The following is a 15,622-nucleotide window of genomic DNA, read 5'->3' as shown; positions in this document are numbered from 1 at the left end:
ACACGAGAGACACTTGTGAAGTACTTTTTAGTCTACAAATTCTGGCTCAGAAATGCATAGACCAAAAAAACATATACATGTGCTTTGCTGACGTCCAAAAGGCATTCGACAGAGTTCCACATACAGGGCTTTTAAACCTGCCAACGTGGCAATCTATAAAAGGGATATCCAATTAATGAGGAATCTTTAATGTCATTGTAAGTCGGCATGATGAATGGACTGGAAGCGTTTGAACTCTAGTGCTACAGACGTATGCTGAGGATTCCTTGGACGAAGACAATTACGAATTATGATGTACTTCAGAGAATAGCTGCTTTTATAACTTTAAGTTGATTAGTCGGAAGAGGAACGCCCTAAACATCCTTCTTAAAACTATCCACAATCGAATTTAGGAGAGATGCAAACAGGTGATCTCGAGAAAACAGTTTGTATTCAAGAGAGGCACTCGTGAAGGAGTGTTTAGCCTACAAATTCTGGCTCAGAAATGCATAGACTAAAAAAACATATACATGTGCTTTGCTGACGTCGAAAACGCATTCGACAGAGTTCCACATACAGGGCTTTTAAACCTGCCAACGTGGCAATCTATAAAAGAGATATCCAATTAATGAGGAATCTTTAATGTCATTGTCGGCATGATGAATGGACTGGAAGCGTTTGAACTCTAGTGCTACAGACGAATGCTGAGGATTCCTTGGACGAAGACAATTGCGAATTATAAAGTACTTCAGAGAATAGTTGCTTTTATAACTTTAAGTTGATTAGTCTGAAGAGGAACGCCCTAAACATCCTTCTTAGAACTATCCACAATCGAATTTGGGAGAGATGCGAACAGGTGATCTCGAGAGAACAGTTTGGATTCAAGAGAGGCAATCGTGAAGGTTTGTTTAGTCTACAAATTCTGGCTGAGAAATGGATAGACCAAAAAAACCTATACATGTGTTTTGCTGACGTCGAAAAGGCATTCGACAGAGTTCCACATACAGGGCTTTTAAAATTGCCAACGTGGCAATCTATAAAAGGGATATCCCATTAATGAGGAATCTTTAATGTAGTTGTAAGTGGGTATGATGAATGGACTGGAACCGTTTGAACTCTAATGCTACAGACGAATGCTAAGAATTCCTTGGACGAAGATAATTACGAATTATGAAGTACTTCAGAGATTAGGTGGTGAACGAGAGCTACTATGTATCATAAAAGTAAGAAAAACAGCTTACTTCGAATACCTACTCAGGCAATGCACGATTTTTCCCCAGATAATAAATGAGGGAAAGTTAGAAGGAAAAAAGGATTTGGGAAGAAAGCGACTGTCCTGCATGTGAAACATCAGATACTGGACCAGCCTGAATGAGAAAGTGTTTAAAACGACACAATTAAAAAGACACACATTTACCAATGTGATCGCCAACCTTCATTGAAGACGGTACAAAAAGAAAAAGATAGGTGTGGAGTAGACAATCCAAGTCTAAGTTTGAATTACTTAATTACCCCCTACTGTTAAAAGTTTCCTACTGAAATTACTTATTAGAAATTTGATACTTACATACAGTATAACGATCTGATAATGAACATGAAACATGCCTATATAACATCTGGTTTATTATAACTAAAAGATAAATTTCTAAAAAAATTAAATCAAACATTATGTTCCGGGTACCCAGTACTATCTTGCAACTAAAATTACGCAATCCGTACGCAATTCGCAAAATTGAACACATATAAATTCTGGGGTTTGCCATATTTGACGTGAAAGTCACAACGCCGATCGCTAAAAAACGTTCAATTTTTTAAATTGTTCTTTTATTTATGTTTTTACTTGAAAAGGCGGTTCGTTTCGTGTGTATTTCTTATGTGACTTTTTCCATAAAATTCAATGTTTTTCCCGTACACTGTATATCCTTGATATAATGCTCTTAAAAACCAAATTTATGCTAAAAAAATCTTACCAAACAAGAGAAATGTCTGTAAACAATCTCGAAAAATCAATCTCACGTTTCGGTCGTAAAAAAGTTGGGCTCAAGAGCCGATTAAGAAAAAATATATTGGAAATACACTATAAAAGTAATAATATTGGCGAAATTAGCCGCGTTGACAGTCACGAAATTCTAGGCTATAAATTTTTATTTTCTTGCTTTAATATTTCGTTATGATGCATATCAAGACCAGTGGCGTACAAGAGTTTTTTTAAGCTGTTACCCGACAGTTCATTAATTAGAAATTTAATGTTTTATAAAACCTTGTTATCTATAATAATTGTAGATAAAAACTTCTACTTAGCATTTATCTAAAGGCAAATATTCTTAAAAAAAATAAGTAAATGAAAAATAATAAAATAAATTTAATGTTTTATAAAACCTTGTTATCTATAATAATTGTAGATAAAAACTTCTACTTAGCATTTATCTAAAGGCAAATATTCTTAAAAAAAATATATCTTAGCACAATGGCGGAAAGTATTACTTTCTGGGTTAAAACAATGAATGGAATCAGATATGGTGTTAACAGTAGTGTAGAAAATAGAATTTTATAAATGTTAAATACTGTAACGGTAAAATGGTCAGTACAGCTAGTAGAAAATATACATTTTTGGCATATTTTGGATAAAATATTTCACTTTCAGCACCTCTTTTGAAAGAGAAAAGCTCTTATTATTGAGAATTGGCAACCGAAGATTGTAAATTACAAGTGGTGTTTTATAGAAAAATATTCAAGTTTTTTTCAGAATCATTTGTCGTTAGCCAACGTTTCGAATTATATTTAATTTATTTTTAGGGCTCTACAATAGATTGAAAGAAAGGCTGTGCAAAGTTCATATTTACGTATGTAAATGATAATATGCATGTAAGAGTTTTAAAAAGGGGGAAGGAAAAACTATAAAATACTTTTAATAGTCTTAGAGTTTTGAAAATTAATCAAATAAAATTTGAAACATTGGCCAGGAACAAATAGTTGCTTTATCCACAAGACATTCACTTTTACTGTATTGTAAATAATTTAATAACCCTGCTTTTGGAATCAATTAATAAGAACATTTTACCTAATTCTGTGCTTATTGTTTTCGAAAAATATATTGGCAAAATAGTTAAAAAAATTCGACAACCTTGTTTCAAAATATATTTTTTATTTAATTTAGAGAAAATTGACAATTTTTAATTTAAAAAATATTTTAAAAAATTTTCAGATTTTCCGTCATATTTTTTTTACACAAGACATTTTAAATATTTAAATAACTCGACAACTTTAAAATTTCTTACTTAATTAGTTTTAAAAAATTCTCCAGTTTTTTTATCTCCTTTTTTAAAGTGTCATAAATATTTAAAAAACTGACAAAAAATCTGAGATTTCTCAATTTTTTTGTTCCTCCAGCAAAAATTTTAAGGTTGTATGTAGGCCGATAACACAAAAAGGAATATCATTATTTTTTCAATATATACAGTGTGTCCCACTTAAGGGTTAGCCACCCCTCTAAAATTTTTGTTTCTTGACCAATTTTCAAAAACTTTTTTTTGTTGGATAGATGGTCAAAAATGGCACTTATGAGCCAAGTTCGACATTTAGAGAAAGCAGGTCATGTAGGCCTACTGTATTCAAGTTTAAAGTGCGAAAAATCGAGAAGTAGTGTTAGCGATATTTATTTTTGAAAAATGGTACTAGTTTATTGTTCAGGACCACTTAAAACATAAGTGTACCAAATTTGGTTATGATAGTATACAGGGTGTTGAAATAAATTGGAGTCAAATTTTTAAAAGGCTCAATAACATTCTTAATCTAATACGAATATTTTTAAAATTTTTGACTAATTGGCACGCGTCTTGAGAACAACATTGAAACAGTCCATTAATTCAGTGGCCAGTACGTTCCTCCGACCTTTCTCTCTTAGATTTTTTTCTTTGGGGAACCCTTAAAAACAAAGTGTACAAATCAAGACCGCAAACTCTACATGATCTTTGTGAGCGCATTAGACAAGAGTGTAATGAAATAAGCAGGGTACAGTTAAGAAGGGTGGTAGTAAACAACAGAAGACGCATAGAAAAATATAGAAGAATTAATGGAGGACATATTGAAGGAACTAATATTTAGTTTTTTGTCATTAATTTTTAAATTTGAATTTTAGCAAAGATAAAATACTAGTAGTATTATTATCTTTGGTGTTAGGTAATACCTTAAGGTAATTATTTTCAGTTTTTGCTGCTTAGCCTACATTACTATTATTATATCTACTATGTCTGATCTAATTAATTTATGGAAAAATTTAAAACTTTACGATTTTTTCTTAAAATATCCGAATAATTTAAAAAAACAACGTAAGCTCAACTCGCTTTAAATTTGAAAGTTCTTTACCTTATATAAGACATTTCTTAGATTTTTCTCAGGTTGTTATCATTTCTCTTAATGTTATCCATATATTTAATTAGGTTGAGAAAACTGCTTTCAAACAAAAAATATCTCTTTTAATTAATTGAAAATTCAAGAAATCTTTCAGATTTCTCTATTTTTTTTGCCAAAATTTGTCAAATACTTAAGCAATTTGATAACATTGATTTAAAGTCTTTTGATTGATTTAAAGAAGACTTAAGAAGGTTTTTCTGAAAATCCATGAAAAACTTCTGAAAAGTCGACTCAAAAAATTAAACATGTCTAAATAAAACCAACAAACAAAAAGACTGATCACTGTTAAAAGCTATTGACTAAAAACAGAATATTTATTGAATTCACCTAAGAATGGGATAGTAGAGCATGGTACAATAAAACAATATTGATCAGGCTGCAGGTTCACAATTCATGCTAAACTAATCAAATGTGGGTCAGAAAAACTATTTTAACAGGTTACGTGATGCAACAACCAATACCTAAATGGAGACCCTGTCCTTGCAGAATAGAAAGAGGCATATATAATATCGTCAATCCATAAGAAAGGGAATAAACTTGAATACTTGAATGTTGCATCTAAAGAAGTATATCTGTAACCAGTACCATGAGTCGTCTGTATGGGACAATTTCATTAAATAGAAATATGTAAATAAAAAAGAAAAAGAACAATCAGGATTTCGAGCTAGAAGAACGTGTACTGCTAACATCTTCTGCTTAACCTTCGTCTTCCCGGGTGGGGTACAAATGTACCCACCCCATACATCTCTTTTCTTGCATATTTGCCCAAAAAAAGCTTATTTTTTTGTGAAGAATTTTATTTTCTGTTAATAAAAGCTTTGTAAATATTTACTCCCTTTTAAACCACATTTTTTCTCGGTTTTTCAAAAATAAAGTTGTTTGAATAGCCTGGGGTACATTTATACCCCACGTGGGAATGCACGCCTACTGGCTTGGCGGTGCTTTGTACTTCGATCCGGCGCGCGCTGCTTCTTAAAATAGACCATTAGTTGATTAGAGTAGTCGTTGCAGTATGCGCAGACTTATTTACTGTTTTATTTATTTCAAAGCCATTGAAGTGTTTTGTTTTAGCAGTTAGTTTTGCGAGTTTTATGGTATTTTCGGCTTTTTTAAAATTTAATCAAAAATGTCGAAAGGCCCTAGTGATGCCGAATTAGAACGGCTATTATATGCAGACTCCGATGATGAAATAGGGGAATTTGACGTAATTTTGTCTGACGATGAGGAAAGTGACGGGGAACCGGAAATAAATGACGAGGAGTCGGATCTTATTAAATGCGATAGTGACAGTCAAGGCACATCTGTGGAGCAGGAACAGCAAGAGTCTATGGACGGTGGAAATCTTATAAATTATCTTTATAAATCTAAAGATGGTACCCAGTAGTCAAAAGTTCCCTATCCTCAGACACGCAGAGGAGCTAAAGATATAATAAAGAATAAACAAGGTCTTACTCCGTATAGTTCAAATTTTACCACTGAAATTGAAGCTTTTTTACTGTTCATGTCAGACAATATATTGAATACATTAGTAGTTCAAACGAATAGAAAAGCTGAAGAGGTAAGTTTCCTTTTTCATTGACCTTATTTAAAATTTTATTTGATATTATTTATTAGTATTATTAGTTTTCTTTATTTTACTGTTACTTATTAAGAATTATTTTGTTATAGGTAATAAGACAATGGAATGAAAAATATCCACACAAATTGCAACGAACTTGGCAGCTTACCGATTCTACGGAAATCAAGGCGTACCTAGGAATCCTGCTGATCCAAGGAGCGCTTCAAGCAACCAAGGAGCCCCAAAAAAATGTTTTGGTGTACAGATAAGAAATATGCCAGGCCTATTATTCCGGCAAGTATGTCACGTAATCGATTTCAGTTGCTTACAGCATTTATTCGATTTGACGACTATTCTACTAGACCTCAGCGTAAGATAAACTATAAATTGGCGCCAATTAGAGAAGTTTTTGATTTGTTTGTTCAGAATTGTATAATGACCTATTCACCTGGGTCACATGTTACTATAGATGAGCAACTTGTTTCCTTCAGAGGGAGATGTCCTTTTCCAGTTTACATGAAAAGTAAGCCCGATAAATATGGCCTTAAAATTTGGGCAATGGCCGATAGTAAAAATTCGTACAGTATAAATGTACAGGTTTATCTTGGTAAAATAAATAACAAACCAGAAAAAAATCAGGGTGAGAGAGTGGTTCTGGATCTTGTTGAACCCCTTGGCACTGGATATGGAGTAACCACTGATAATTTTTTTACAAGTCTACCACTGGCAGATAAGCTTGCTGAAAAAAACTTACCCTGTGTGGAACCCTCAGAAAAAATAAGTCATACATTCCAAACGAGTTGCAACCCAAATTATTTATGCCTGAATTTTCTAGTATGTTTGCATTCACAAAAGAACATACCTACTATTGTGTCGTATACACCTAGCAAAGGCAAATCAATTATTTTACTGTCTACGGAACATCATGATAATACTGTTACAGATGAAAAATATAAGAATAAACCTTATATTATACTTCATTATAATGATACAAAGGTGCTGTAGACACCACAGATAAAATGGTAAAGCAATACTCTGCTCGCAGAATTTGCAATCGGTGGCCAATGGCAATTTTTAGCCAATTATTAGATATTGCGGCACTAAACTCTTTTATTTTATGGGATATCAAGTATCCAAAAATCTAAGAACAACCGACGATATTTTTTGCTTCAGTTAGAAGAATCTTTGGTAAAAGAATATATTGTACGAAGATATAATAACTCAGGACGCTTGAGCAAGACGCTAAGACAGATGTTGTTCCAGACTTGGCGTCTCCTCCAGTTGAAAACCAAAATGAAAGACTTGGACGTTGTTATCTCTGTGATCGAAATAGAGCTAGCAAATCTAGACAACTTTGCAAGGAGTGTCAAAATTTCGTATGCGCGGAACACCATGTAAAAAAAGTGAAGTGTGTTAAGTGCAAAGAAAATTAACTATGTTTTTTTTATAATTTGATTAGTTACAAGTTTATTTTATGTATTTGTATAAATTAAAAACATGTAAATGTATCAGTAGTATCATTTGCATGATGGGGTACAAATGTACCCCACTTGGAACTTTTACGTAACTTTTCTAACATGGGAAGACGAAGGTTAAAACAAGATATAGAAAAGAAAAAAGGTTATCAACCAAGAAATCCAATTTATGTTCATAGATCTCCAGGAAAAAGACGTAGAAAGTTTTACAGGAACCCATCTCAGTCACTCTATTATAAAAGCTTTTAAAACCTGTCCAATGAAATATCGTCAAAAGTAAAAACTGGTAATAACTTGTCAAAGGTATCTCCGGTAGATAAAAGTTTATGCGAAGGCTGCTGTTTATCACTTTAATTGCTTAAGATCTATGTAGCATGACTTCCACCAATGAAAGAAAAAGTATGACAGGATGGGCATCGACATCAGAGACACTTGCTTTTATACTCTACAATTTGCTGACGACATAGCGAACGCTAAAGACGACTTACAATATATAGCGCGAAACTTGCAGAAAGAGTATAATAACCGAAGGCTGAAAATCAATACACAGGAAACAAAATACCTCCCCATAGCAGCAGAGATATCTTATATCCAATTAGGTATAGACGAAGTAACTACTGTAACGTTTGAAGAAACTCGTATCTTAGTGTGGAGTTTGACTCGTCTGGAAAAGACGAGAGAGAAATAAAGAAAAGTGTTAAATTGGGTTTAGTTTGTTTACTTTTGCAATAACACAAGTCAAAAGAATTATAGGATATCTAAATGGTGTACTATAGAGTAATAAAATTAGTAAACAAAATAAGTACAACATACATGAAATATTTATTTTAAAAGCAGTTAAACTTAAGAAGGTTTTTCTGAAAATCCATGAAAAACATCCGAAAAGTCGACTCAAAAAATAAAACATGTCTAAATAAAACCAACAAACAAAAAGACTGATCACTGTTAAAAGCTATTGACTAAAAACATAATATTTATTGAATTCACCTAAGAATGGGATAGTAGAGCATGGTACAATAAAACAATATTGGTCAGGCTGCAGGTTCAATTCATGCTAAACTAATCAAAAGTGGGAAAACTAGAAAAACTATTTTAACAGCTCACGTGATGCATCAACCAATACCTAAATGGAGATCCTGTCCCTGCAGAATAAAAGAGGCATATACAGTGCTTTTCTTTGAAGTCACCCCCCCCATTTATTTTTTGAACGGGTCAAAAAAAATTTTTGAAACTTGGTATAAGTAAATTAGTCTACAGATACTATTTTTCACTGTAAACTAGGTAGTTGTAAATTCCAAGATGGCGGCTGGACGACATCTTGAGAAAAAAATTTAAATAGAAAGGGGGGTCGTGTAGTACCTCATTTTAAAGGTCTCAATGAGTACTTTATAACCCTGAAATATTAGACCCATATCTTAACTCGTTTCAAAATGGCGGCCTAATAAAAAAGTATTTTTTTTTATTTTAACGTTTTACATTTTTATGATTTTTGAATAGGTAAAAATCAGTGTACGAAAATAAATGCGTCACTATTTTGTTTTGACATAAAAACGACAGTTCTAAATGTCAAAATAACACATAAGCGCCATCTTGAATAAATGGATTAAATAGAAATCTTGTGTTACGTCATTTAAAAGGTTTTATTGAGTACTTTTAATATTTATTACATGGACTCGGTGGACTCCGTTTTGACCTGTCTAAAAGTAACAGCCAAAAAAATACACTGTTGCGATTTTATTAACGTTTTTAATAGAATATAATGAAATACTAATTTACAATTAGCAAATAAACAATTTATCAAAAGAAAAACAATATTTAATTTAAAAGATGCTGGAAATGATTTCCTTGTACCTCTTGACACATAAATAACCTATCTGAAAATTCACGTCGAACATTTTCAAATACATCTGCCCCAATATTTTGACAAATGTTAGTGATTCTTTGTCGTAGCTCAAAAATTGAGGCAGGTTCTGTTTCGTATACCTTTTGCTTTAGGTATCCCCACAAAAAAAAGTCTAGCGGCGTTAAATATGGTGACCGAGCTGGCCATTCAATAGGGCCCCGACGACCTATCTAACGACCAAAATAATTATCATTTAAATAATTTCTCACATTCCTGGCAAAATGCGGAGGAGCACCATCTTGTTAAAATGTAATTTCCATGTCAAATTCATGTACATTAGCCTCAACAATTTCTGTTATGAGAGGATCGATAGCATTTTCCAGCATATTTAAGTACAATTCACCTGTTAAATTTTCTTCTAAAAACAGCGGCCCTACGATATGATTCCCTAATATTCCTGCCCATACATTGATTTTTTGCGGATACTGAGATCGGGTTTCACGAAAAATGTGTGGATTGGTATCACTCCAATATCGACAATTTTGTCTGTGGACATTACCATTTAAAAAAAAAGTACATTCGTCGCTAAAACAAATGTTGCACACGTACGTGGGTTGCCTTTTTACTCTCTCTGCCATAATTTCACAGAATTGCACTCTTCGGTCAGGATCATCTTCAGTCAGTTGATGGACCATTTGGATCTTGTATGGGTGAAACTTATTTTTTTTTAAAACTCTCCATGCCGTCGAAGTTAAAACTTCACAGATATCAGCAACAGTTGGAGTAGAATGTTGGAGATTTTCTATTATTTCGCCAATTATTTGAACTTGCTTTTTTTCTGAAATAGGCCTGGGCGTTTTTTATCCTGGACAGTACCAGTAGTTGTAAATTTATTTACAAGTTCCCTTAAATATTTACGGCAAATAGGACGATTAGGAAAACGTTCGTTGAAAACCCTTTCAGTCTCATGAAAATTACGCGTTGCTCCATAAATAAAAATTGCTTCTACTTTTTCCTCCAATGGACGAGAATTAACCATTTTGAAAAAAACAATAAATTCAAACTGCCAAACACACTAAACAATATCTAACAATGACCGATACAAGAGTAATTTACCGGTTAAGGAAAAATATCTTAAATTTTTTTTTCGAGTTTTTTTAATAGCTATTTGGTTTTTGGAATGTCTAAATAATGTTCAATAATCTTTAACGTGAAATGTGACATACGAGGGCGGTTCAGTAAGTCTTTAGAAACCCAAAAGTTAATCTTTAAATCCAAAATTCAAAAATTATAAATTATTTGTATATTATTATTAAAAACATTAATAAAATCGCAACAGTGTATTTTTTTGGCTGTTACTTTTAGACAGGTCAAAACGGAGTCCATCGAGTCCATGTAATAAATATTAAAAGTACTCAATAAAACCTTTTAAATGAGGTAACACAAGATTTCTATTTAATGCATTTATTCAAGATGGCGCTTATGTGTTATTTTGACATTTAGAACTGTCGTTTTTATGTCAAAATAAAATAGTGACGCATTTATTTTCGTACACTGATTTTTACCTATTCAAAAATCATAAAAATGTAAAACGTAAAAAATAAAAAAAAATACTTTTTTATTAGGCCGCTATTTTGAAACGAGTTAAGATATGGGTCTAATATTTCAGGGTTATAAAGTACTCATTGAGACCTTTAAAATGAGGTACCACATGACCCCCCTTTCTATTTAAAATTTTTTCTCAAGATGTCGCCTAGCCGCCATCTTGGAATTTACAACTACCTAGTTTACAGTGAAAAATAGTATCTATAGACCAATTTACTTATGACAAGTTTCAAAAATTTTTTTTGGCCCGTTCAAAAAATAAATGGAGGGGGGACTTCAAAGAAAAGCACTCTATAATATCGTCAATCCATAAGAAAGGGAATAAACTTGAATGTTGCATCTAAAGAAGTATATATGTAACCAGTACCATGAGTCGTCTGTATAGGACAATTACACTAAACAGGAATATGTAAATAAAAAAGAAAAAGAACAATCAGGATTTCGAGCTGGAAGAACGTGTACTGATAACACCTTCTGCTTAAAACAAGTTATAGAAAAGAAAATAGGCCATCAACCAAGAAATCCAATTTATATTCATACATCTCCAGGAAAAAGTCGTAGAAAGTTTTACAGGAAACCATCTCATTCACTCTATTATAGAAGCTTTTAAAACCTGTCCGATGAAACATCGTCAAAAGTAAAAACCGGTAATAACTTGTCAAAGGTATCTCCGGTAAATCAAAGTTTATGAGAAGGCTGCTGTGCATCACTTATCTACAATTTGCTGACGATTAAGTTATCATAGCGAACGCTAAAGACGACTTACAATATATAGCGCGAAACTTGCAGAAAGAGTATAATAACCGAAGGCGGGAAATCAATACACAGGAAACAAAATACCTCCCCATAGCAGCAGAGATATCTTAATACCAATTAGGTATAGATAAAGTAACTACTGTAACTTTTGAAATAACTCGTATCTTAGTGTGGAGTTTGACTCATCTGGAAAAGACGATAGGTGTTAAATTGTACTTAGTTTGTTTACTTGTGCAATAACACAAGTCAAAAAAATTATAGGATATCTAAATAGTGTATTATGGAGTAATAAAATTAGGAAAAAATATAAGTACAACATACATGAAACACTTATTTTAAAAACAGTTAAACTTATGAAGCAGTTTTTCAGATTTCTCATAATTTCCCCAAAATATCCTAAATACACATACAATCTGACAACCCTATTTTGTTTCTAATAAATAAAAAAAATATCTTACCCTAATATCCCTCACACTAGTAACCGCATCGGTCACAAAAGTGGAATTATTCAATAGCGGCTTATTTTTCACACTCGGAAAAATCACACCGCCTTTCCTCTTTTCCGCCCTTTTTTCCGTCGTACTGGCAACGTTACTATTATTTGACACGTTACTAAAGTTACCACTCTGAACGACATACGATGATTGGTTACTGGTAGATGGCGGTGGTAAGGTCGTATACTGGGCATTTACGGTGAAATCTTCTTCGTCGAATCGAGGTTGATCGTAGTCTAAAATCACAAATAAGATTTTATTGAAAACATTATATTAGTTATAAAACGTACCAGGGATGTCGAGACTTGGTTCTGACAAAAGAATATCGGCTGGCACAGGTCGTTGGGCCAACGTGGCAACATCATCTTCTTGTTTTTTTAGTCGCATTTCAACTTTATCCAAGTTTGCGATGATTTTGTTAGTTTTTGATCGTAAATCATTATGGATTTCTCCTATGGCCCGTTCTTGACGTTGCGTTTGGGTTAGGAGCTCATCCGACTTAGGTACCAAGTCATCTACGGAGCTTTTGGTACCCACTACTACATTCCACACCTAAGAATACTTACATTACATAGAGAAATATTGAAAAAAAAACACTCTTACCTCATCCATTTTTTCAGAAACAGATATCATAGGTTTCATCTGTTGCACCAGACTATCAATTTTACTAGACCTAGTGACTTCTGGTTTACTGGTGGTGGTGGTAGTGCTGCCATTTCTCTGAAACCTTTCTTCGTGATAACCTTTTGTTTCTTCTACAATCGCTTGATGAATATCTGAGATCATATTGATGATCTTTCCCATGTTTTCTGTTGCGTAGTTAATGTGGTATTGTAACTTCTTGTCCATAGTACTGGTGGTCTCTCTCACTTGCCCAAGCTCCTTAGTAATATGATTCAGAACTTCTGTGTTTAATGCCTTAGATATTTCAACCACGTTCATGCTAACTGGTCGTTTCTCACTTGCTTCCACATTAATATCTTCATTTTGTAAGTAATTGTTATCCAGTTGGTTTTTTAAACCGTTGAGTTTTGAATCAATATCACTCACCTTTTGATCCAAGGACACCAGTTTTTTATTTAAAGTTACTGAGTCATCAAAGATTAGTTTTCTATCCACGCCAGCAGCTGTTTCAAATAGTTTTGTGTCCAGGTTTCGTAGCTTTAAGATAACCGAGTCGGTTTTGTCGATATTGTTGTTCACACGTGAGTCAAGGGTTTCCACTCTTCTCATTAGATGTTCTACCGCTTTGTCGAGGTTCTCAATTCTTTGGAGTTTGGTTTCTAATGTGGATATGATTGATTCGAAGACTCCGAAAAGGTGTTGCTCTCTGAAAGTGAAAACGGTAAGGTGAGTATATGGGGAGTTTATGTAAGAGATCTTGATTAATTATGAACACAATTGCGAAGATGAGAGAGTGATAGAACTAGAGGGTATATATATATTACTTAGGTGGAAAGTGTAAATTGCCAGAATTGTCATTCAAAGAATTTTAAAAATCTTTAGTAAGATATGAGTTTATTTTTAATTTATGAAAAGTTTTGGTACTGTCAAATATTTAATGAACTAAATCTTTTTTTTTTTGACTTTACGACTTTTTTTTCTTTTTTCTTTAAACTCAATGAAAATTTAAAAAAAAATCAATGTTTCTTGGGTTATAAGAATATAGCAAAAATAAATTAAATAAAGAAAATTAATTAAATAAGTTCTTGAAAATATTTTTTTTCTTTGTGTCTTGGAAATTTGATGATTTTTGAAAACTTATCTCAAATCTCATTCATGAATACCATTTTTGCTTATTGGCTAAACAATAATAGAATATTTATTTCAGCAATGACTTTAAAGGCTTACTAATATGGCAAAAACTATTTCTTTATCTAAGTTTTACTTGGGTAAGCATAGTATTTTTGACTTACAGTTATTAGTGACATACATATATTATTAAGGTTAAAACTATATAAGTTAAAATAAAATAGCATAAGGTTGGGGTTGGCATATAAATTTTACCCAAAAGTAGTTAAATGACTGTAATAAGTATTCCGTTTCTGACTTTTGCAGTTTTCAGTGACATATAGGTACAGGGTATTCAGGATGATCTTAAAGATGAAGATCACGGTACCTGTTGGAGATAAAGCTTAGATTTAATTACAAAAAACGTGTTGCTCTATGCGATTTTATAACGTATTTACAAGCCGCTGAAAAAGTGTCGTTTCGTTCTCCAAAAATCCATCATCAAGTTTATTTTTTGATATGCGTCGAAATAAAAAATGCACCCTATGTTTATCATTTTTTTCTATGTTTATCATCTTAATAAAAAGATTAAATGTCTTAACAGTTGTTAACCAATATAGGGAACGTAGCCGTTGTCGGTATTGTTATCATATACGTCTGCCTTTCTTGTCTAAGTTTTGCACTTTTTATAGCTTTTAAATCATTTTTTTCTATGTATGGTGTTGTGACAGTTACAATGGATCATCAGTGTTGCTTGTGAATCTTAAATCGCATTATTAAGGAATAAAACGTGAAAAATACCATAGTATATTCCTTACCGCCAATTCTGTTATCAACAATATCGGGAGGTATTTAGGCGACTGCGTTCCAATATCCTGTTAGTAAAATAATATGGCAGGCAGTAGCAAAACTTTCGATGGAGATCCTGCAAGTAGCTGTTCTGTGTAAGGTGGTGTTTGATGATGTAAGGTCCATTATCCAGTGTACTGTGTGTAATCGGTATTTCCATGGAAAATATTGCAATGTGGATATGCGTGGTTCTCATATGAAGAAATCGATTTGGAAACGTGAGACTTGCGATACAACATCTACTAGTGGTTAAAATTTAGTGCAAGAACCACGCCTGCGAAAAAGAAGCCGTATAGATGATGTCGTAGATCAGGAGATAGATGTTGGTGCTACATTATTATTTTTAGTAGAGAAAATCAAAGAATTAACTCAGAAAGTATTGGTAGAAAACAGCAGCCTTAAAGCTGAAATCGCCAGCTTAAAGGAACCGAAACATCCGACAGCAGTGGAACCTAGGGGTGGTGTTGTTACTTATGCTTCAATGGTCCAGAAGAAAAATGACAACAAAGTGTTAGTAGTTAAACAAAAGTGCCCACAAAAAGATGTCCAACAAGTTAAGGAAGACCTGCGCAAAAACGTAAACCCTACTGTTATAGGTGCTGGTTTATCTTTGGGTAAACCCACTAAGAATGGAGGTATAATTGTAAAATATGGCAATGAGAAGGATCTATCCAACATTCAGGCACAAATACTAAAGAAAATGGGTGACTCATATAGTGTGGATGTCCCGAAACTGTTAGAACATCGAGTCAAAGTAGTAGGAGTTAGTGAGACGGAATATACTTCAAGTGATAATGATGTTGTTTCAAAAATTGTGAGTCAAAATAGCGTTTCAAATGCCCCAGAAAAGAAAATTAAAATTCTACGTAGAACGAAAGTGGTAAATCGTAAGTTTACTTTGGTGCTGGAGGTTGGATGC

General features: G+C 33.0%; 1 protein-coding gene across 3 annotated transcripts in view; it reads right to left on the bottom strand.

Annotated features, from left to right (window-relative positions):
* LOC126750254 (angiopoietin-2) overlaps positions 1-15,622 on the bottom strand; it is a 204,456-nt gene that overhangs the window by 43,950 nt on the left and 144,884 nt on the right. For all 3 annotated transcript variants that reach the window (XM_050459814.1, XM_050459820.1, XM_050459828.1), the window contains 3 exons: positions 12,727-13,453; positions 12,414-12,675; positions 12,088-12,359 (listed from right to left, as the gene is read on the bottom strand). In XM_050459814.1, coding sequence (XP_050315771.1) covers positions 12,088-12,359; positions 12,414-12,675; positions 12,727-13,453 — 1,261 coding nt within the window. The remainder of the gene's footprint in view (positions 1-12,087; positions 12,360-12,413; positions 12,676-12,726; positions 13,454-15,622) is intronic.

Source organism: Anthonomus grandis, chromosome 1, assembly GCF_022605725.1.
Source record: "Anthonomus grandis grandis chromosome 1, icAntGran1.3, whole genome shotgun sequence".
Lineage (NCBI taxonomy): Eukaryota > Metazoa > Arthropoda > Insecta > Coleoptera > Curculionidae > Anthonomus > Anthonomus grandis.
Note: the sequence above shows the minus strand (reverse complement) of the source record. Positions and strands in the feature narration are given on the sequence as shown.